General features: G+C 46.3%; 1 protein-coding gene across 1 annotated transcript; it reads left to right on the top strand.

Moving 5' to 3' along the window:
* The first annotated feature begins 474 nt into the window (after positions 1-474).
* LOC146347809 (uncharacterized) lies at positions 475-10061 on the top strand. Its single transcript, XM_084848197.1, has 3 exons — positions 475-1451; positions 2234-2474; positions 9626-10061. The coding sequence occupies exons 1-3, from the start codon at positions 1054-1056 to the stop codon at positions 9653-9655; spliced, it is 669 nt and encodes a 222-aa protein (XP_084704323.1). The 5' UTR covers positions 475-1053; the 3' UTR covers positions 9656-10061.
* The last annotated feature ends 12487 nt before the right edge of the window (positions 10062-22548 follow it).

Below are 22548 nucleotides of genomic sequence, written 5' to 3' on the forward strand. Positions count from 1 at the left end.
GAGAGGACGATGGAGCCACCGCGACGGGGGCGTGGCGCGGCGTTCTGTTCACGGCGGGACGGGAGGAGCAGCAAGCAACCCTCAGCGGTCCCTTAGTGGCAGGAGAGCCCCCGTGGCAATAAGAAATCGCGCCGGGAAACCGCGTGGACGTGTGCGCGCGTGCGTGTGCGCGCGTGCATCTTGTGTACGCGCGTGTGTGTGCTACGAGCGACCAAATAAAGAGCCCAGAAGCCTGGGGAGAAAATTATTATTATTATTATTATTATTATTATTATTATTAATAATAATGATAATAGTAATAGTACGAATACAATAAGGGAGTCCAAGCAAACGTAAAGGAGAGGGAAGGAGGAGAACAGAACGTGGATGTCAAGGCGGATCCCTTCAGGCAAAGCAGGTAGATACTAGATTCACCAAAGCACACGGAGACGGGAGGCTGGCTCGGTTAAAAACACACACACCAAAGAGAGAGAGAGAGAGAGAGAGAAACCCAGATCGAGTCGAGAGCCAGCCAGGTTTTGGACTGGAGATGATGAGGCGAGAGACACAGCGAGGGCTAGAGAAGGAGGCTGGACTCATCCTGATAGATATAGCGACGGGGCTGATTTAGGGAGCCGGAAGGGTGGGGAGGATCCAATAAGAGGAGATGGGGGGGCGGATTGGGGGAGCAGAGTAACACCCCCTCTGAGCCCTTTCCCTGGCTTTTTTCTGGTCTTTGCGCGCGCGCCGCCCCCCCCCCCCGCCACACACACACGCACACGCACACGCACACACGCACACACACCGCTACCTTCTCCCAGGTATAATAAAGGAGCTACATACTCACTCTCTCGCTCGCCCTCCCTCCTTGTTGCTGTACTAACTATGCAAGATCAACTCTCTCAGTGTTTTTGCCTTCGCAATCTCGGGACACAGGCTTGAAACCCTAATGATACCAACTGGGAAGACGAAGAACGGATCTCGGACATACTATACACGCACCCTCCACCGGCCCGATCTTTCCTGTGTTTTTTTGTTTTGTTTTTTCAGTTTCGCAAGGTGCTGGGAGGAGGGATGTTAAAGGAGTCCAGGGAAGGGAATAGCTGGAGAAGGGGGTGGGGGGCTGAGAGGAGGAAGAGGCAATTGCAGCAGTCGCTCCGAGGCTGCGGGAAGATCCCCGTTTGCAAGGCTGTTCCTGGGGATGGCTTGAGCCCGAAGGGGCTCAGATTATCCTTGGCGTGTCAGTGTGAGAAAAGGAATGGGGGTGGGTGGGTTGCGAGCTCGAGAGGGCGGGGGGTCAGCTTCTCTCCTTTCATCCAGGCTCTCAACACGCACGTGACGTCTCGGCTCAGAAATACACGATTCGTGTGCGCGCGTGTGTGTGCCTCTGTTCTTCGCTACTCGTCTCGTGTGAAATTGACCAGCATGAGTCTTTGCTACCGTGAATCTGACCAGGCTCTCTTTTTCCTGCGGTAAGATTCTATCCTTGCTTTTTGAACGGCCTCTAGATCGTAGCTCAATATACGCCTCCAGTTTCTGGCTGGGTATGGGTGTGATGCTGAGGTCTGGGAAGGCAGACAGTGAACTACCTACTGGCCTTTTCGATCCTCGGTGTCATAGCCGCTCTCTCTCTCTCTCTCTCTCTCTCTCTCTCCCTCTCCCTCACCCGTCCGCCTCGCCTGCTGACGGATGCCAAAAGTAGGAAGGGGGTGTCTCCGCTCTGATTTCTTGCATCCCGATCGCACGCATGGTGTTGACTCGGAAGTGAAAGCCCTACTGCTTTCAATAAGAATTACTCCAGTTTCTGTGTAAACGACTGTAGCGCAGTTTTTCAGAAACTCTTGGGGAGGAGTAATTGGGCGTGGGGGTGGGGGTAAAGGCTGCTTGCCCCAAAGGAAAAGGGATGGGGGCGGTAGTGTGGAGCTGCTTTTTTCACCTGTTGTCAAATGAGCATTCAATGGTGACACCAGGTCGTATCTTTTGCATTGCTGAAGAAGAAACCGCTATGGAATTCCAGGATCTGACAAACGCAGCTCCGGGATTCCACGGGGTTTCCAATAGTCGAAGGGTAACCGTGTAACCCCTGCCATACTGTCGAAGTCTACCTTCTTCTCCATGCATCCCTTATCTCCCGCACCTGTTGCTTGGCCTTGAGCTGCCTACTGCAGTTCCAGAATGCATAATTTTCAGCAAAGGAGAAAACATGACTTTGCAGGTTTTTACTGTTTTCGTCCAAATCTGCCTGTCTTTTCAGATCACACTGGGGAATCTGCACATCTGCTCATTGCTGTTGTTCAGTCGTTAAATCGTGTCCGACTCTTCGTGACCCCATGGACCATAGCACGCCAGGCCTTCCTGTCCTCCGCACATCTATGCATAGGCGCACACACAACGTAGTGATGTGTACTGCAACCAATGGTGATGTGTACTGCAATCCTATGCATGTCTGCTACTCAGAAGTAAGCCCCAATGCGTTCAATGGGACTTACTCCCAGGTAAGTGTAGGTAGGATTGCTTCCTAAAATAAAAAAAGATAAAGCAATCAAAAGTTTGTCTTTAAACTGCAAGTGCCTTTCACTCCCCTGAGAATGGTTTCATGTTGAGCTGAAACCATTATGTTCAGATGTACAAAAACTCCAGTTTCCTCATTCAGATTTTCAATATAAAATTTAACATTAAACATTGAAAGTCTTGTAAGAAACAACCTCAACATTGCAATGGTTTAGCATCTCAATATTTTGCCATGCATCAGACGTACAATTTCATAAACTTTTGACCATCTAATGGTATTGCCACTGCATATTACTCTAAAATGTTATCAGCTAAAAAGTAAACCACCATTTCATGTCAAATATGAAATGCAGTACAAAATGCTACTGAATGCCAACCACCAATAACAGTCCAATATGAAATACCATTGCATGTCATTTATCAAATATTAGCCAGTAATCACTTCTGCTTTATTGCCTAACACTCTCAAATCCAAGAAGGACTTGATTTTTCCCACCCATTTGAATCAGCTGCTAGAATCTTTTCCACCTGCAGTGCAAATAGGGTTATAAAAGGCCATACTTTGTATTGGTTTGGTTACAGCTCTCAGAGTTTGGCATGGCATTGGACAAGGATCCAGTCAGTATGCAGCCCGACCGCTAGTTGAATCACCACCCTGCTCCAGCCTGCGTGCTGCACTGCAGTAACTTTGACAGAGGCAGGAGACTTGGGCCCACATGATGTGGGCTACTAATGTGGCTCCTTCCTGTGACCTGGGTGTATGGCAGGTGTGCCAGTTCTCAAGCTGGGCTGGAGCTTTGAAGCACCCCCCCCCCCGATCCTTTATGGGGACTCCCATTTTGGGGAGTGGGACCCAACCCCCAACCTCCCCCCTGAAATGGATCTGGACCAATTCCTCCAGCCCCTGCAATGAACAAGTTGTGATGGATTTAGCAGAACCAGGTAATGAAAGCATCAACGCTATTGCACCACACACAGTCTCATTGCCCCAGTGGGTAAAAGTCCTTCCTAACTCTGTCAACTGGGGGTTAACCATTATCCAGAGCAATGAAGAAACACTGGAAAACTGAAAAAAGGTGGGTGGGGAGGGCAATCCGTGATGATGGCAGTAGCTGAAGTCCTATTTATGGTCTATGAATGGATCACAGAGGGAACCCTCCCTCTCAGCAACACCCCCCATCCCAAGACTCCATCCCTGATGACCATCCCCTGCTACCGATTGGTTCTCGGAGCTGATCCTATCCTGTATCTCCCTGGGCTGGCCAATCACACTGCACAAGGAGGACTCTCCCACATTTGCATGGCACCATCCCCCACTGAACTGGGACCTGGCCTTCTAGTGAATCATGGATTTGGAAGGGACGCAATAGCCAATTGACCCAGCTTCCTGCTGAGGCAAGACAGATTCCATCCCCCCTCACATTCCCAAACCAGTCCTTTACAACTCATATCACAACCTGCCACAGGCACCAACTAGAACCATAGAATAGTAGGGTTGGAAGAGGCCTATAAGACCATCGAGTCCAACTCCTGCTCAGTGCAGGAATCCAAGTCAGAGCATCCCTGACAGATGGCTTGAATGCCTCCAGTGTGGGAGAGCCCACTACCTCCCTAGGTAATTGGTTCTATTGCCATATTGCTCTAACAGTCAGGATGTTTTTCTTCATGTTCAGCCGGAATCTGGTGTCCTGTAACTTGAGCCCATTATTCTGTGTCCTGCACTGATTGAGAAGAGATCCTGGCCTTCCTCTCTGTGACAACCTTTCAAGTACTTGAACAGTGCTATCATATAATCTCCCCTCTTCTCAAGGCTAAACATGCCTGTTTTTTTCAGTCTCTCCTCATAGGGCTTTGGCACCAGACTGGGGAATGCCATTGCATATATAATATAGTTTAATGTTTTATGGTATATTTGCTTTTACTGCCCTGAAATCTATTGAATGAAGGTCAGCATACAAATATTTAAAATAAATAAATAAGAATAAAACAAAATGCGATATGGGGAAAAGTCTCATTCCTTGTTTATGCAGAGATCAGTGTCCCCTTCAGGGCCAAACTAGATGTTACCTTAAACATGCACAAAATGGTAGCAGCAAGTTTGGTTTCCCCCCTCTCCACCATAATGTACTTCATGTCACAATGTCCTGGTTTTCTCCACCCCACCATCAGTAGCCAATAATATTGAGCTGGGGCAGGGGGATGTGGAGGGGAGGAAATGTAGAATGCTGTGACATCACAGCACAGGGTAAGTGAAATGATATGTTACAGTGTGGAAGGGGAAGATATCTGTCTATCTGTCTGTAACAGCCCGCCAGGACTCCCCGGAGCAAGTCATCCTTCTTTTGCTGAGAACACCCAGGCAGAGAGGTAGCAGGCAGCTACCTAGGAATGGACAACCACTAGCGAAGAAACGCGGTGAAGGATGGCCACCTGAAGGCCACTACTTCAAAAGGGGAGAGTTGGACATTTTTGTAATTTAAAGCCAAGAAGGAAGGCATCATAAGTCCTTTCCCTGAGTTGGAAGTCTTTATGCTGGCTTGGCCTCAGCGCTGTAACTGGAGACAACGACTTACAAATAAAAGCTGCCTGCACTTACTGGTGGACTCTTGTAATTATGGAGGAGGGTGGGTTTAATGTACCCCTTCCAGAGGATAAGCATCCACTATCTAAAATCATTTTTGCCACACCATTCAGCTGCCAAAGGGTTTCCCAAGGTGACTTACATAATCAATTGAAAGATAATATAATCAAAAGAAAACACGAAGAAAGTTTGTGCTGGTGTTCACCTACCTTTAAGGCCGTAAACAGTTTGGGGTCAGGGTACCTAAAAGAACATCTTCTCCCATATGTACCTGCCCAGATCCTTAGGTCATCTTCAAAGGTCCTCTTCTGGGTACCTCCACTAAATGCAATTAGGCTGGTGCCTACAAGACAGAGGGCCATCCTGGCTGTTGTGACCTGCTTAATACTGTCTCCAAGAAGGATCACCGGTGCCCACCCTGTTATCTTTGTGGTATTACATGAAGATATTCCTTTTCTCTCAGGCATTTTAGATACTAAATCTTATGGTTTAGATTTGTTCATACAGTTCTGGAATGTCTGTTTTTGTTTAGTTTATACTGTATTTCCTGTGTTTATTGTTTGGGGTCCTTTTTAATTGGGAATTTTTTTTAAAAAATTTATCATGTAGTTCATCCAGAAAATGTTTTGAAATTGGGCAGAATAAAAATCTAATAAATTAACAGAAACGGACCCAGCGAAAGTCGAAATAAATACAGGCATCACACTTAGGGTAACAATATCCACTTTGGCCCTCAATATTATCCTACAGGTTTGCGCAGGCTGTCAACTATACTTTAGCACTCCAGACAGACCATAATTACACCATCTACTGAAGCAAACTTGACTGTGTATACCCATGGGGGCTTGAAACAAGACAGACTGAATGCTCATTTTGTGGACACTGGGATGCAGCGGGTGGTGTGGCCAGGGCCAGTCAGCAAACCTTGTGATGGCTGGTAACATAGGAAGCTTCTTTATACCGAGTCAGACCATTGGCCCATCTAGCCCAGCATTATCGACAATGACTGGGAGCGGCTCTCCAGAGACTCAGGCAGGATTCTTTCCTCGCCATACCTGGAACTACCAGGGAGTGAACCTGGGAACTTCAGAATATCAGGCAGGTGCTCCACCACTGAGCTATGGTCCCTCCCTGGTAATCCTGGCCTTCATGGGATTTGATAGACGGACTCATTTGAATAACTCATGGGATGGAGAATTCAGACAAACTGGAGGGGATTCAGAGGAGGGTGACTGAGATGATCAGGGGAATGGAGACAAGGCCCTATTAGGAGAGTCTAAAAGAACTGGGCATGTTTAGCCTTGAGAGGAGAAGACTGAGGGGAGATATGATAGCACTCTTCAAGGACTTGAAAGGTTGTCACAGAGAGGAAGGCCAGGATCTCTTCTCAGTCATCCCAGAGTGCAGGACACGGAATAATGGGCTCAAGTTACAGGAAGCCAGATTCCGGCTGAACATCAGGAAAAACGTCCTGACTGTTGGAGCAATACGACAATGGAACCAATTCCCTAGGGAGGTGGTGGGCTCTCCCACCCTGGAGGCATTCTTTCAAGATGAAGTTGGGCAGCCATCTGTCAGGGATGGTTTGACTTGGATACCTAAATTGAGCAGGTGGTTGGAATCGATGGGCTTATAGGCCCCTTCCAACCCTACTATTCTATGATTCTGTGTCTCACAAGATAAATGAGAATGAGATTAAAGGGAGGCCTATATAAAGCCTCTCACCACATGGTCCAGCCTCATTACAGCTCTAAAGGCAGCATGCCCAGCACATCCACTCTCAGATGTCAAAGTTATCCTAGGCATGTGCTGGCCATCCTATTTGAGGCTTGGAAGGATTTTTTTGTCATGGTATCCAGGTTGCCCAGGGATTGGCATGTTTTTTTGCCTTCCCTGGAGTATCACCAGAGATTGAGAAAGAAAGAAAGAAAGAAAGAGAGAGAGAGAGAGAGGGAATACCTACAATGTAAATAACACTTAACCATCATAGCTTTGCCCAGTAAGGAACAAAAGAGAAGGATTAAGGCCCATAACTAGTGAAGTACTTAGAAAATGACTGAGGCCCAATAAAGGCTTGCATCAAAGTAGGAGGTGCAGGCTTGCCCCAAAAATATATATCGCTAAATGCTTAATATACTGCTCAGATTTATAAGATAGAATCAGTAATGAACGTAGGTGTGTACCCTGCTTTTATAATTAAGTGGTATGTGTGGCAGATCAAGCCCTTGCTACCTTTTCTATTCGTCCAATATTTTTTGTCGTTTTCATTGTGAACCACCTGAGAACTTTGGCTATTGGGCAGTGTAGAAATGTAATAAATAAAAAAGCAAGCAAACAAACCATCCAAGGGGCAAAATGTGGATACATGGATGTAATCTCATTGGATGAATTGAAGGAATAGATTTAGGGTGGAATCGTTCGGATGTTTAGACAGAAAAAAGTCCTAAAACTCACAGCATGCCTGGCTGGGGCATGCCGGGAGTTGTAGGACTTTTTTCTGTCAAAACATCCAGAGGATTATGCTCTTAGTGGCCTTCAGTCTGCCCCACCTCCCAAACCCAAAGGACATAATTTTAGACCCTAGACTTAGTATATATATGCCAGCCCAGAGCAGAGTGTTGTCTCTAAAGATGTGTTTGTCATCCATTGCTTTTCTGGGCAGGTGCTTCCCCCTGCACACACACACTTCTTTTTTGTCCTAAGGTTTTATGCTTGGTCTAATGAACTCTCAGACAGAGCTCTTTGCGGTCATCACATTAATAAAATAATGACCTGCAGGATGACTTTTTCTTGACATACCATTGCTGTGGATGATGGCATTAAAACTGCCCAATGAGCTTTGTTGAAGAGCTTCTTTGAAATTCACCTAAGCCCAGCTCCCCTGCTAACCTGGGAGCCCCTGTACATCACAGCATGGGTGCCTTGGTGGGAAAAGAGGAGGTCTGGGTGAGTGGAGAGGCATACACCATGCCAGAGGTTCTGGGCATAGTGGAGGGGAAGGCCACGGGCACCCATCTGTGTGTCTCAGGGGCTTGTGGGGGCATGGCCTCTGGGAGTAGGTCAGAAGGGGAAGTCTTCCTTCCAGTCTGCTCCATGATTATAAAGGGTCATGGCATGGTCTCCTGTCCTGTGTACACATTGCCATCGTGGGCTTGCCCAACCCACTGTCCTTGTAAATATGATTGATTATGCTGTGGACTTCAGTCATCTGCCAGTTGATGGGGTTGGGAAGGAATTTTAGCTGGGGGAATGATGGTGTGTCTCACAGTGTCTTTGTCTTCTTCATAGCAATATAAGTTGGTTGTAAAGTTGTCTGCTAAGCATCACTGTCACAACGTTTTAGTGCAGATTGTATTGGGCTGGATCCAGGTCAAGGGGGAAGGGGGCTCATGCCCTCTCCCCAGAAGGAACAGGTGTGTCCTGGAAGTGGGCCTCAGGGCTGCAACCCAGCTCGGGGCCTGGGATGCTGGAATCACTCCCAGGGGAGTAGGGAAGGAGACATCTGAACGGCACATGAGCACACGCTATGGCATGGTCAACCCCATGCTCTAGCCTAAGCCCCCCCCGCCCACATGGAGCCTCCCAGCCCATGGAATGTGGTGTGAATTGGTTAGCAAGTGGGCTGACTGATTGGGGGATCCAGCCCCCATACCATGTCAAACTCTAAGCTGTAACCAAGTTGTGTCCAACTTATAACCCAACACTGTCTCTGTGTAATTATTGGTTGAGTAATTATTGGATGGCTGTGTAATTATTGGCTCTGTAATTACTGGATGTCCACCCAATGATCGCTCTGGGCACAAATCAGTGCTAAGGCTTCACTGCTTTTCATGTGATGAAAGCTTTGTATCCCCCCCCCCCACACACACATATATCATCACTTTAACTTCTTGTATAACAGAAGGCATTTTAGTTGGTCACAGAAATAAACAAACAAACAGATTGATCATACTTAGAACCTGAGTGTTATTGAGGAATAATAGCTAAGAGAATTGTGGCTGTGAACCAGGAAGTCTTTGGTTAAAATCCCATCCCTCGATGGCTCTGGGCATGGCATTATCTCTCAGGCTCAGCTCCCCTCACCCCATATACAATATAGGAATACAGCACTGCACAGGCCAAACTAGACGTTACAAGAAAATGAGCTTCCCAACCAAATTTTCCTCCTATATATGAATGCAGGAGTATGGGAGAGGATGTTTTCAGCAGAGAATCATCAGGCAGGAAGAACCTGCTTTCAGTTGTGCTCATGTGCTCTTTGGAATGTCATCATGGAACCAAAGCTGATTGGCTATCTACCTCTGTGATGTCACCCCATTCACTGCATGATCCCTGACTGGTTGGGACCACTCATACAACTAGTCCAGGAAGGAGAATGAGACAATACCTAGTGAAAACAATGATGCAGAATAGGATTGATTAAAGGTGGAAATTCACACAAAGTTAGTGCTTTGGGGGAAGTGGGATTTCTAGTCCAACTTACCAGTTTTTACCCCAAAACATTGAAACTGGAGCATATTTGATGTAGGTTTATTTTCTTTTGCTTTCTTGCAGACTCACTCATGCTGCAAGCATTTTGTGTGAGCAAATACTGCCACCTTTTCAACCTGACTGACTGCACACCAGCTTTAATGAGTTCTCTCTCAGCATGCAACTGTGCCGTAATTCGTCATTTAAAAATCTCATCCGCTGCATGTTTAGTCAGCAGAAATTGTGCTTGGCTTTTGGACACACTTGGGAGGAGGAGGATGGCAGAGGGACAGCATTGCCCTTAAACTGAAATTATGACCAAGTCATTAAAATTAAAGGAACAAAATGGTTTGAATCGTACATCTGTTAAGCTATCAGCAATTTTTAGCATGCTTGCTTAATTTTTGCATTTCCGGGATTTGTATCCTAAGACATACATTATTTAAATGTCAAAAGGCTGCATATTAATTACAAGCTGCCTCCTGTCTTGTGATCTTGATTAAAAAAAACCTTGTCCCATACCTCTGTGGCTTTAAAGAAATCTCCATCCTTTTTAGGATTTATTGGTCACATTTATTAAACTGGCATATGCAGCTGAATGGAGTGTTTTCACAGTAGGAGGTAAACTACTATATAACATAGGCATTTTATTGTGTAATGGTCTTTTGACCTCAATAAAGATGAAATTCATTCATCAGTTTTCAGCGTTCTGTGAAAGTAGTAAGACACGGATCTCTACCATTGAGAAATGGAAAGATAGGGGCAATTGTATTGACATCTTCCATTCCAGCTGAACCTTAGGTTTCAGACATTTCTACACTGCAGGTGAACCTCCATCTTTCTAGTGCTTGTTCGATGCAGATCAATTACCATGGATGTCCTCATTTTCATTCACAGAGTTAGCAGCCAGCTGAAGCAGTTGCCAGCCTTTTATTCACCATCTAATGCCGTGGTGCTCTCTCTCCCCATGCTCATGACTGATTCACAAATGTTAAGATTCCTACTTCAGGACTGCAGCACCAAATGGTGATTTGGAGGTGTGATTTGGAGGTGTGGATAACCCATCACGGCTTGAACTGAGATCCATGTGCAGAAGCAAGACTCTGTGTCTATGTACAGAGGTGGTGGTCATGGTGGTAGCAGCACCTCAAAAGCTCCACCCTCCATGGCTTCTATTTAAAACACAATCACATTTGTAGAGAACACACATTTGGCTTTATTTCAGTTTCATCCTGTTACAACTAGAGCTGTGGGCAAATGGCCTTTCAACATTCTCCACCCTATTTGTGGGCAGAGAAATTGGAGGGACAATTCCTCCAGGAGGAGGATCATAGAATCATAGAATAGTAGGGTTGGAAGGACCTACAAGACCATCGAGTCCAACCCCGTGCTCAATGCAGGAATCCAAGTCAGAGCATCCCTGACAGATGGCTGTCCAGCATCATCTTGAATGCTTCCAGTGGGGGAGAGCCCACCACCTCCCTAGGTAATTGGTTCCATTGTTGTATTGCTCTAACAGTCAGGAAGTTTTTCCTGCAGTTCAGCCAGAATCTGGTTTCCTGTCACTTGAGCCCATGATTCCGTGTCCTGCACTGATCGAGAAGAGATCCTGCCTTCCTCTCTGTGACAACCTTTCAAGTACTTGAAAAGCACTATCGTATCTACCCTCAGTATTCTCTTCTCAAGGCTAAACATGCCCAGTTCTTTCAGTCTTTCCTCATAGGGCTTTGTTTCCAGTCCCCTGATCATCTTTGTTGCCCTCCTCTGAGCCCTCTCCAGTTTGTCTGCATCCTTCTTAAAGTGTGGTGCCCAGAACTTGACACAGTACTCCAGATGAGGGCTAACCAGTGCTGAGTAGAGGGGAACTAGTACTTCCTGGGATTTGGAACCTATGCTTCTATTAATGCAGCCCAAAATAGCATTGGCCTTTTTTGCAGCCACATCACTTTGTTGGCTTATATTCAGCTTGTGATCGGCAACAATTTCAAGATCCTTCTCACTTGTAGTGTTGTTGAGCCATGTATCCCCCATCTTGTAACTGTGCATTTGGTTTCTTTTTCTTAGGTGAAGAACTTGGCATTTATCCCTATTAAATGTCATTCTGTTGTTTTCTGCCCAGCGCTCCACTCTGTCCAGATCACTTTGAATTTTGTTTCTGTCTTCCAAAGTATTAGCTATCCCACCCAATTTTGTGTCATCTGCAAATTTGATCAGCATTCCCTGCACCTCCTCCTCCAAGTCATTAATAAAAATGTTGAAGAGCACTGGGCCCAGGACTGAGCCCTGCCGTACCCCACTCATTACCTCTCCTCAGTTTGAGAAGATCCCATTGATCAGCACTCTTTGAGTCCGATTCTGTAGCCAACTGTGGATCCACCAGATCGTTGTTTCGTCTAGCCCATTTTGAGCTTCTTTGCTCATCAGGATATCATGGGGCACTTTGTCAAAAGCTTTGCTGAAGTCGAGGTATATTATGTCTACAGCATTCCCATGGTCCACAAGGGAGGTTACTTGATCAAAAAAAATGAGATTAGTTTCGTCTGGCAGGACTTGTTCTTGACAAATCCATGTTGGCTTCAAGTAATCACTGCATTGTTTTCAAGGTGCTTACAGATGGATTGCTTTATCATCTGTTCCAGAATTTTCCCAGGAAGAAATTCTCCAACAGATTCTCACCGGTAGGGCTTACCATTGTGGCTGTGAACCAGGAGCTAATGCTGTGCCAAAATCTGTCCCCCAATTTCCTGAAAATTTTCTTTCCCCACAAAAGAGGCTTCCATTGTTCTTCCTCATTCTCAGGGTGTTATTTCATTTATTTTGTGGTGTTTTTGAGCTTACCTAATCACTGCAAGGTGGCTGAGGGTGCTGTGCACATGTTTTCTTTCTATTACACATCTCTCCATTGCTCTGCAACATCATAGAATCATAGACTAGTAGGGTTGGAATAGGTCTATAAGTCCATCGAGTCCAACCCCCTGCTCAATGCAGGAATCCAAGTCAGAGCATCCCTGACACATGGCTGTCCAGCCTCGTCTTGAATGCCTCCAGTGTGGGAGAGCCCACCACCTCCCTAGGTAATTGGTTCCATTGTCGTATTGCTCTAACAGTAAGGAAATTTTTCCTTATGTTCAGCCAGAATCTGGCTCCTGTAACTTGAGTAGGGATGTCAGAGAATTCCACCACGGACTAGGGATGGGGGAGAATTTCTCCCCGAAACTTCGGGGGGCCAAGTGCCAATGCATTCGGCCCCCCAAAATCGGTGGTGAAATTCTTCGCCACCCCCCGTCACCCCCCCACCCCCCCCCCGGGATGGGACTTACCTTTCACGAATGTCCCTCCCGGCAGCGGGTCCCAGCGGCAGTTCGTTGGGTCGTCGTCAGGGGCGGGGGCGGCAGCCGGTCTTTCGACCAGCTGCCGCCGCCGCCATTACAATGAAAGTAAAAAAAAACACAAAACCCCGTGATAGGCTACGTAATGATTAATGTAGCCTATCACGGCTAGATCTCCAAAGTCAGCCGTGATAGGCTACGTTAATCGTCATGTAGCCTATCACGGGTGACTTTGAAAAAAAAAAAAAAGCACATACGCAAATGGTGGCCCCCATAGGGAGCTGCCATTTGCGTTCCTTATTTGGTCCCTGTAGTCTACGTAAAGATTTACGTAGACTATGGCGAAAATAAGGGCAACGCAAATAGCGTTCCCTTATTTTCGCCGTAGTCTACGTAAATTTTTACGTAGACTACAGGGACCAAATAAGGAACGCAAATGGCGGCTCCCTATGGGGGCCGCCATTTGTGTACACGCTTTTTTTTTTCAAAGTCACCCATGATAGGCTACGTGATGATTTACGTAGCCTATCATGGCTGACTTTGGAAATCTATCCATGATAGGCTACGTAAATCGTTACGTAGCCTATCAAGGGGGGGGGGGTTCGCGGCCGGGTAGACGGGGCGCTTCTACCCAGCTTGAATTTCGCCAGTGAGGGATGGGGCGCCTCCTGCCCGGCCTGAATTTCGGCCGGGCGAGGCGGGGCGCCTCCCCCCCTCGCATGAACTTCGGGGGGAGAAGTGAAGCGCCTCCCCCCCACCGCGAAGCAAGCTTCGAGGACAGGTAAGGGACTTTCATCCATCCCTACCACGGACTGAAATGGGATCCAATTCCCTTCAGTCTGTGCCACAGAACCCTCTGTGGAATGGCACCACAAGGTCCTACAGAGCCAGCAGTCATGCGGCTTTTTTTCGTCGTCCATAAAGAGTGGCAAAATTTTCGTAAATAAAAACGCAATGTGGTATATTCCGATAATAAATAAGTATGTTTTTTTAAAAAAAATGAATTGTGCTCACCGCCTTGTTTGTGGGTGCTCTTTTTAAATTGAAATCCTCCGTCTCTGTTTACTTTCAGCCAAAACACTTCCTCTTCCTAGGGGCTTCCCAAAAGAAGGCTGTCTTAGGTGTGCCTGAGCAATAAACTATTTGTTTAAAGCAACGCTGTTTTAAAGGAAGAAAAAACCTTTTAAAATGACCATGCCCGTCGTGGAGCATCCTTCTTAAAGTGTGGTGCTCAGAACTGGACACAGTACTCCAGATGAGGCCTAACCAATGCTGAGTAGAGGGGAACTAGTACTTCATGTCATTTGAAATCTATACTTCTATTAATGCAGCCCAAACTTCCAGGCTGCCTGCACTTCCTGAGCTGAAAAAGCCATATGGGAGGAATTACTTCATTATGGCTTCTACTGGGCTTTAACTGAAGCATGGGAAGTTGAGGAGGCTACAGGCTACTGGAGAGATGATTGTACAATGAAAGACAGGGCACTCACTCACACTACCTCCTAAGTAAGGTAAACACAAGAAACCTGAATTCAGCCCATGAGAATTTCTCCAAAATTTTCTTCACCTCTGAATTTCTCTTTGAAAGCAATTTCTTTTCTATCAAGTTGAATGAGAATAGTCCCCCACCCCAAGAAGAAGAAGAAGAAGGAGAAGGAGGTGGGAGGAATTTTTGGCACAGCACTAATTACAATACAGGGTTGGAAAACCGATATTTAGGAGCAGTTCTTCTTTATTTACAACATTTATATACAGCTCCACATCTAAACATTCTGGAATGGTTCAAAATCAAAACTACCCTGGGTAAGTAGTCAGTGGTCATTTGGTAAAGGACTTTCTGAAGGTAGTGAAGGACATCTTCCCAAGTGATGGTAAGTATGCTCCATCAGTCCCTGCAGTGATTCTAGACTTATAGGAGCCAAGTGGTTGTTGACCAGGTTGAGGACACATGTCACCTGCATCACCTCCAGAGGAGTGTCCAGGTTCAACTGACTTTCCAAAGAAGGTAAGTCTTTTTAAGGAGGGTCTATGCACAAAGATAGTTTTCCATTCTGTCCTAGCCCTTTCCCCTTGCCGTGCTGTCTTACCTGGGGGAGCCTCCCTCTCTCCTCTACCCTCAATGTCCTTGCTTGGGTCTACCTTTGGTTTTTCTCCTTGCCTTTTCCTCCACTTGGCTCTTTCTCCTCTCTCTGATTTCTATCCCTCCTTCTGCGAGTCCCCCACCCTTGGTCTCTCTCCTTCTCCATTCTTTCTTGCTTCTGTCCTAGCCAGTATTTAAATAGTGGCATGTTTACCCTTGGTTCCCTCATTGCCACACACCTGAGCTAATAGCTGACTTCCAGGTTGGGTGGTGGCTTCCCAAAGAGCACCGTTATTGTCGAGTGTGGGAGCTGCTGTTGGTCTGGGAGCAGCACATCAGCCCCAGGAGGGAAAATATGAGTTCGATAACTTACAAAGGAAAAGAGGGCTTACTAAGAGACTGGCTGGCCACTGAATCACTGCCTACATAAGGCAGAAAGTGGGTAGGGCCTTTCGGGAAGATGTGGCTGAACAGACAGAGCAGAGCCAAAGAGTTTAGAAAGGTGAAGACATGCTGAAGGTGAGGAGAGAAATGTCCAAGGGATATTGGAGCATTGTACAGTCTTGTTTGTATCTGTGCACATAGAATTTCACTCTGAGGAGCACAATAAAACCAATTTGCTTCTGGGTTTTCCTGAACTCTTGTGTTTTTGTGTTGTTGTTGTTGTTAAAACTCCTGCAAGGCTGCAGGCTGTCCCTCACAGTACACAAACACTGTCTACCGTGGATGCAAATCTACCTCTGCTGAAATCTGCAGCGCAATCCTCATCTGGTCCCCTCCCCTACCCCAACTGACTGGGTGTGTCTTTTGATGCAGATGGGAATGTGTAAACTACCCATGGCCACTAGTTGTTGGGCATGCCAGGAGCTGGACTGGGCCCTGTGCTTTTCAATGCAATCATGTCATACCTTCAAGCTAGGAGTCATTAGGTGCTGAATAATCAGGCAATGGGAAATTCAGGATTGTATATACATATGTGAACTGGGCTTTAGGGTTCTGTTCTACAGGTCCAAACCCATGGCTCCTGTCTTCCTCACGAAAACCATCTGCAATATGTTTTTCTGAGTTTCCTTTTCATCAGATCTGTTATTTCTTTAAAAAAATAATTTTATTAATTTTCCAAATACAATAAAAACATGCACAACAAGTGAACAACAACAACAACAAAATTAAAATAAAATACATAAAGTTGAATTCTGTTGGCAGAGGGTAATATATTTAACACATTTTCCACTTTTACATTACAATCACAAATATGAACTAAATCCGTAAATGCCTTGGAGATTATATAATTCTTCGTATTACAGTTTGTATTTATTCTCTTTTCCATAATCTCAGGAAGGACCTTGACGGATGTTGAATACCTTGCTGGTTTGTATATGAAATAAAATCACGCCATACTTTATAAAAATCAGATACTTTAGCTTAGGGATGTCAGAGAATTCCGCCACGGATCTCGGTGAGGCTGAATGCCAGTGCATTCGGCCCCCTGAAATCCATGGCGGAATGGCCTGCCACCCCCCCGCCCCCCGCGGATCCCTCCCGGGACGAAACTTACATAGGGATGGACGACTTACCTTGTCCCGCAGCTTGCTTCACGGTGGGGGGGAGGCACTTTGGTTCTCCCCCCGAAGTTCAGGCGAGGGGGGGAGGTGCCCTGCCTCACCTGGCCGAAATTCAGGCCGGGGGGGAGGCGCCCCATCCCTCGCCAGCGAAATTCAGGCCGGGGAGGAGCACCTCGTCACCCCGGCCGCGAAAAAAAAGTAAAAACAAAAACAAAAACACACACCCGTGATAGCCTACGTAACGATTTGCGTAGCCTATCATGGCTAGATTTCCAAAGTCAGCTGTGATAGGCTACGTAAATCGTCACGTAGCCTATCACGGGTGACTTTTGAAAAAAAAAAAGCGTACACAAATGGCGGCGCCCCATGGGCACCGCCATTTGCGTTCCTTATTTTGGCACATCTAGTCTACGTAAAGATTTATGTAGACTACGGCGAAAATAAGGGCAACGCAAATAGTGTTCCCTTATTTTCGCCGTAGTCTACGTAAAGCTTTACGTAGACTACCCGTCCAAATAAGGAACACAAATTTGCATACACACTTTTTTTTTTCTTCCCCCGAAGTCAGCCGTGATAGGCTACGTGACGATTTACGTAGCCTATCATGGCTGACTTTGGAAATCTAGCTGTGATAGGCTACGTAAATCATCACGTAGCCTATCACGGGTGTTTTTTTTTTTACTGTACTTTTTTATTTTGTAATGGCAGTGGCGGCAGCTGGTCGGGAGACCGGCCGCCGCCCCTGCCCCTGCCGAACCGCTGCCGAACCGCCGCCGGGACCCGCCGCCGAGAGGAACATTCGCCGAAGGTAAGTCCCATCCCGGGGGGGGCGGGGGGCCGGCGGAGAACTTCCCCAACACTTTCAGGGCGCCGAATGCATCGGCACTTGGCCTCCCGAAGATTCATGGAGAAATTCTCTGCCATCCCTACTTGCCTGGGGCGGATGTTATGGATGGCGGCAGCTCCAGCGCCGGCGTCGGTGGCAGGTGGTCTTCCGACTGGCTGCCGCCGCCGCCATTTCAAGTCTCATCTTTTTTTTTCTTTTTACATAGATGTGATAGGCTACGTAAAGACTTTCGTAGCCTATCACGTCTGGGTTAAAAAAAAAACACGTATGCAAATGGCGGCGGCTACGGCTGCCGCCATTTGCGTAGGGATGTACAAAAGTCACTTACCTTTTGCGGATTATGTTGATGGTGGGGGGGAGGCGCTCCGTCCCTCCCCCCAGAATCCTGGCTGGCCGGCTGTGCTCCGTAGGGATTCTGCGGAGCCGCCGGCCGGCTCCGCCAGCAGCCGGACATCCGGCTGCTGGCTAGCAGGGACGCAAATGGCGGCAGCTGTAGCCGCCGCCATTTGCGTCCCTGCAGTCAGCCGTGATAGGCTATGTAAATGTTTACATAGCCTATCACACAGCTGACTTAAAAAAAACAACAACGCGCGTACGCAAATGGTGGCGGCCACGTCCGCCGCCATTTGCGTTCCTTATTTTGGCACGTCTTAGTCTATGTCATGATTTACGTAGACTAAGAGGGCGAAAATAAGGGGAACGCAAATAGCATAGCAGATGCTAGCTATGGCGGCCTCCATTTGCGTCCCTGCACAGTCCAGTGGCCGGATGTCCGGCTGTGGGTGGCCCCGGCTGGCAGCTCCACAGAGTCGCTGCGGAGCATAGCTGGCTGGGGAGAATTTTGGGGGGGGGGATAGAGCGCCTCCCCCCTACCGCAGATGTCCCTGGACGAAACCAGGAAAGTGTTTTGTACATCCCTACTTCTCAGGCATCTTTGAGAGGAATAGACATAAAAGACCTGAAACAGGTCTTCAAGGCAATGTTTGTTGTTAGACATCATTACAACACCAGAAGTGCGCGCACACACACACACAAGCCACTAACGACCTTACACTAATATAGTACAATCCCTTGAACAAGCTGCTTGACATATACCATTGTCAAGTGCACAATTACTGTAAGTTGTTATTCAAGCATACATCATTTGTCAGGCCCATTGAGGACAATGACACACGAAAACAAGAGTTGTGAACACGTTGGAGTAATATATGAAGCATAATGGGCCCCTAATTAGGCAGTTAATGTGTGTTGCTTAGAGCTTATATCTCAAAATAATTTGAGCTGCTGATGTTAACTGCAGCACTTATGCTTCATGAAATCCTGCCAGTAGCAGGGCTATGGGAGACCACTGATAAGCCCAAGTTACCCAGACGTAGACGGCATAGTTATTAAGAAGATCCCTAATTAAGTTACTCAGCAGTCACAGGAAGTATAAACCATACAATGCCAGCCCACTTGATATACAGGGTAGCATCTTGGGTGTTGCCTGGGGACCTGGTGGAAGCATTTTTGGAACATAACCAAAACCAAGTAACTACATAAAGGAGATCAAAAACTGGTGCCCCTGCCGTGAGTTATGAGAAATTATCTCCTTTTTTTTGTTGTGGTTCCCCCTACCCAATTTATTCAGTTGGTTATGCTAAAACATAAATACCAACTGTTTAAATATTAACTAATTATCTCATGTTTTATGGAGATTTCAAAACATTCAAAAACTACTTTAAAGCTCATCTGGTGGATTTCATTTTTCTGAAAGATGGTTCTGTACTACAAATCTTACTGTTTTAAAGATAATTACGAGGCATCCCAAAGAATCCCATTAAATTCTGTTGCAGTAATGCTACACACTGCATTTCAAGGATGCAGATAATAATTGCAGGAAATTATTGTCTGAGTTAGTGCCCTCAGCACTGGTATAAATGTAAATCAGAACAGAACCTGGGATATTGCAGGATTTACCTAGCAACTAGTTACAAAATCGGCCACCATTTTGACTGTTGAGAATTTTAGGAATGCCTCCCTGTTTGAATTTGAGCCTCATAGGATACACTTGGTATAGATTAGGGATGTATGAAAGTCCCTTACCTTTTACGAAAGTTGATTCGCGGTGGGGGGGAGGCGCTCCGTCCCTCCCCCCAAAATTCTGGCCGGGGGGGAGGCGCCCCATCCCTCCCACCGTGAATCTTGTCCTGCCGGGACTGCAAATGGCAGCGGCCGTAGCTGCCGCCGCCGCTTGCATCCCTGCAGTCAGCCGTGATAGGCTACGTAAATGTTTACGTAGCCTATCACGGCTGAGTTAAAAAAAAACACCGTGTGTACACAAATAGCGGCGCTCATGGGTGCCGCCATTTGCGTTCCTTATTTTGGCACGTGTAGTCTATGTAAACATTTACGTAGACTACGGCGAAAATAAGGGGAACGCAAATAGCATAGACACTACACTATTTGCGTTCCCCTTATTTTCGCTGTAGTCTATGTAAAGTTTACGTAGACTACATGTGCCAAAATAAGGAACGCAAATGGCGGCGCCCATGGGCACCGCTATTTGTGTACACGCGTTGTTTTTTTTTTAAACTCAGCCGTGATAGGCTACGTAAACATTTACGTAGCCTATGATGGTATTTTTTTAAAATCTAGCCATGATAGGCTATGTAAATGTTTACGTAGCCTATCACATTTTTTGTGGGGTTTTTTTTGTTTTAACTTGGAAATGGCGGCGGCGGCAGCCGGTCAGAAGACCGGCCGCTGCAGCCGCCGCCACCAAACCGCCGCCGCAGCCAGGGACATTCGCACAAGGTAAGTCCCGTCCCAGGGGGGCGGGGGGGCAGACCATTTCACCACCGATTTCGGGGGGCTGAATGCGCTGGCATTCGGCCTCCCCGAGATTCGTGGCAAAATTCTCTGACATCCCTATATCAAACGCTGTGCTTTCATCACAAACAGCATGATTTTTGGCTAAGCAATTGTACAATATGTAAAGCCAACACATCATGGTGAACAATATCATTTCAGATAGTAGGGATAGGAGTCTTCTCTCTGTTCTTTACTGGTTTGTAGGATGTATCAAGGAACCTGATTACTTAAGCATCCTGAGCTGTAGTCTGCATCAAATGTGTTCAAAGGAAATAAAAGGGACATTCTCTTAGAGTGAGTTCTAATTCATTTTATTTGTGTATTTATTTGTTTGTGTTTATTTATCTGAAGGATAAATGCAGGATGAATCCAGGTTATCTGAAGGATAGCCTCCTCCCATATGTGCCTGCCCGGACCTTAAGATCATCCTCAGCGGCCCTTCTCCGTGAGCCCCTGCCAAAGGAAGTGGGGCGGGTGGCTACTAGGAGGAGGGCTTTTTCTGCTGTGGCACCCCGGCTCTGGAATGAGCTCCCTAGTGAGGTTCGCCTGGCACCTACATTGTATTCCTTTCAGTGCCAGGTGAAGACCTTTTTATTTCCCCAGGCATTTTAGCATTTTAGCTTTCTAGTCTTTTAGCTTTGCTGTTTTAAATCTGTATTTTAAACTCCTGCACTGCTGCTAGGTTTTATTGTGGTTGTATTGTTATATTGTGGTTTTCATGTTCTATATATTTTAAATTGTTTTATTGTGTGCTGTTTGGTTTTAATTTTTGTGGACCACCCAGAGAGCTTTGGCTATGGGGCATTATAGAAATGAATGAATGAATGAATGAATAAATAAATAAATAAAATATATTACATTTATATACCACCCAATAGCCAAAGCTCTCTGGGTGGTTCAAAAAACAAAACTTAAAACCACAGAATACAATAATATAGTAAATATTTTAAAAGTTGCATAAGAAGAATAAAACCAAAGTGAAGATCAGGGTAAAACATCAGCAGCAGCGCCAAGATCTAAGCATGCAATAACACAATTTGTAAATCTGAAGGACTAAAAAGCCAGGGGGAATAAAAAGGTCTTCACTTCATGCCGAAAAGACCACAACATAGGTACCAGATGAGCCACTCTGGGAAAGGCATTCCCCACTGGGGGCAGTAGGGGGATGACTCAAAAGGCCCTCTCCTTAGTAGATAACCATCTCATGATATATTTAAAAGCATGCACATCCTGCTTTTCTGTATGAATTTGAAAAGTAGTTCACAAACTCAAAACGACACAACAATCAAGCATCCAAAATAATATGATCTAAATAAACCAAATAGCAACAACAACAACAACAACAACAACAACACAACAGAAAGAAAGCAGCAAGAAAACTCCAGGAAATAAAGTAGTTAATTTTCAAAGACCAAATAAAAGAAAAAAAAGTGAATAGCTGTGGGGTAACTTCCAGTGATCTTAGGAGTGTAATCTAAATGACCAGGTCATGTATTGGGGTCAACTAAGGGTGCTCCCTGATGGACGTCTCCTAGTGCTACCAGTTGAAAGACACTGTGCAGCTATCTTTTTTGTCCTAAATGGTTTTGTTTTGTTTTATGGAAAGAAAAAAAGATGGAAGAAGCAGTGGGGAAATATGTGAGGGTTACAAGTGAAGATGACATTATTGATACATACACCGCTGTAAAATTCTGTGAATAAGGCAGGTCAACTGCATGATAAAAGCCTTGTCTAGAAGCACCCCAAACTCAAATGCTCCCAAATGTCTTGCTGCTCCCTCCTCACCATGTTAGTATTCCTCCAATTATTCAGCCTGGTACATTGTTTATCTGAACACTTGAAGCTGCCACTGGTCCACCTATTTCGATACCATCTACTCTGCTAGGCAACAGCTCTCTGGGCTCTCAGACGGAGGGTTTTCCCAGCCCTACCCATGAGCCTTTTTGAAACAGAGATGCCAGAAACTAAAGCTGGGATTGTTTTCCAGCAAAGCTTGCATTCTTCCTCTGGGCTATTGACACTCCTACTGACATGGCCAATGCTGATTCTAGGAGTTTAAGGTAGGACTGACATCAAGGGTAGTCACAGTTGAGCACCTGCCGAGGGCCCACACCACAACAGGGGCCCACTGAGAAGAACCTTTTGGAGTTGCCCTTTCTCTTCACCACTGCAATCTGTTTGCTCTCGTACCTCTTGCTCTGGCCTAGACAGCAGTGGTGAAAAAGAGTAGGAGTAGATGCCACTGCCTACTTGCACGCTGGCACTCTGCTTGTCAAGCAAGCAAGTGGTAGCAATGATGGGAAAGAGGATGAGGTGCGATAGCGGCTGTTGAC

The sequence above is a fragment of the Heloderma suspectum genome, chromosome 4 (genome assembly GCF_057233095.1).
Source record: "Heloderma suspectum isolate Gila_16-S chromosome 4, 16-S_ref, whole genome shotgun sequence".
In the NCBI taxonomy this organism is placed as follows: domain Eukaryota; kingdom Metazoa; phylum Chordata; class Lepidosauria; order Squamata; family Helodermatidae; genus Heloderma; species Heloderma suspectum.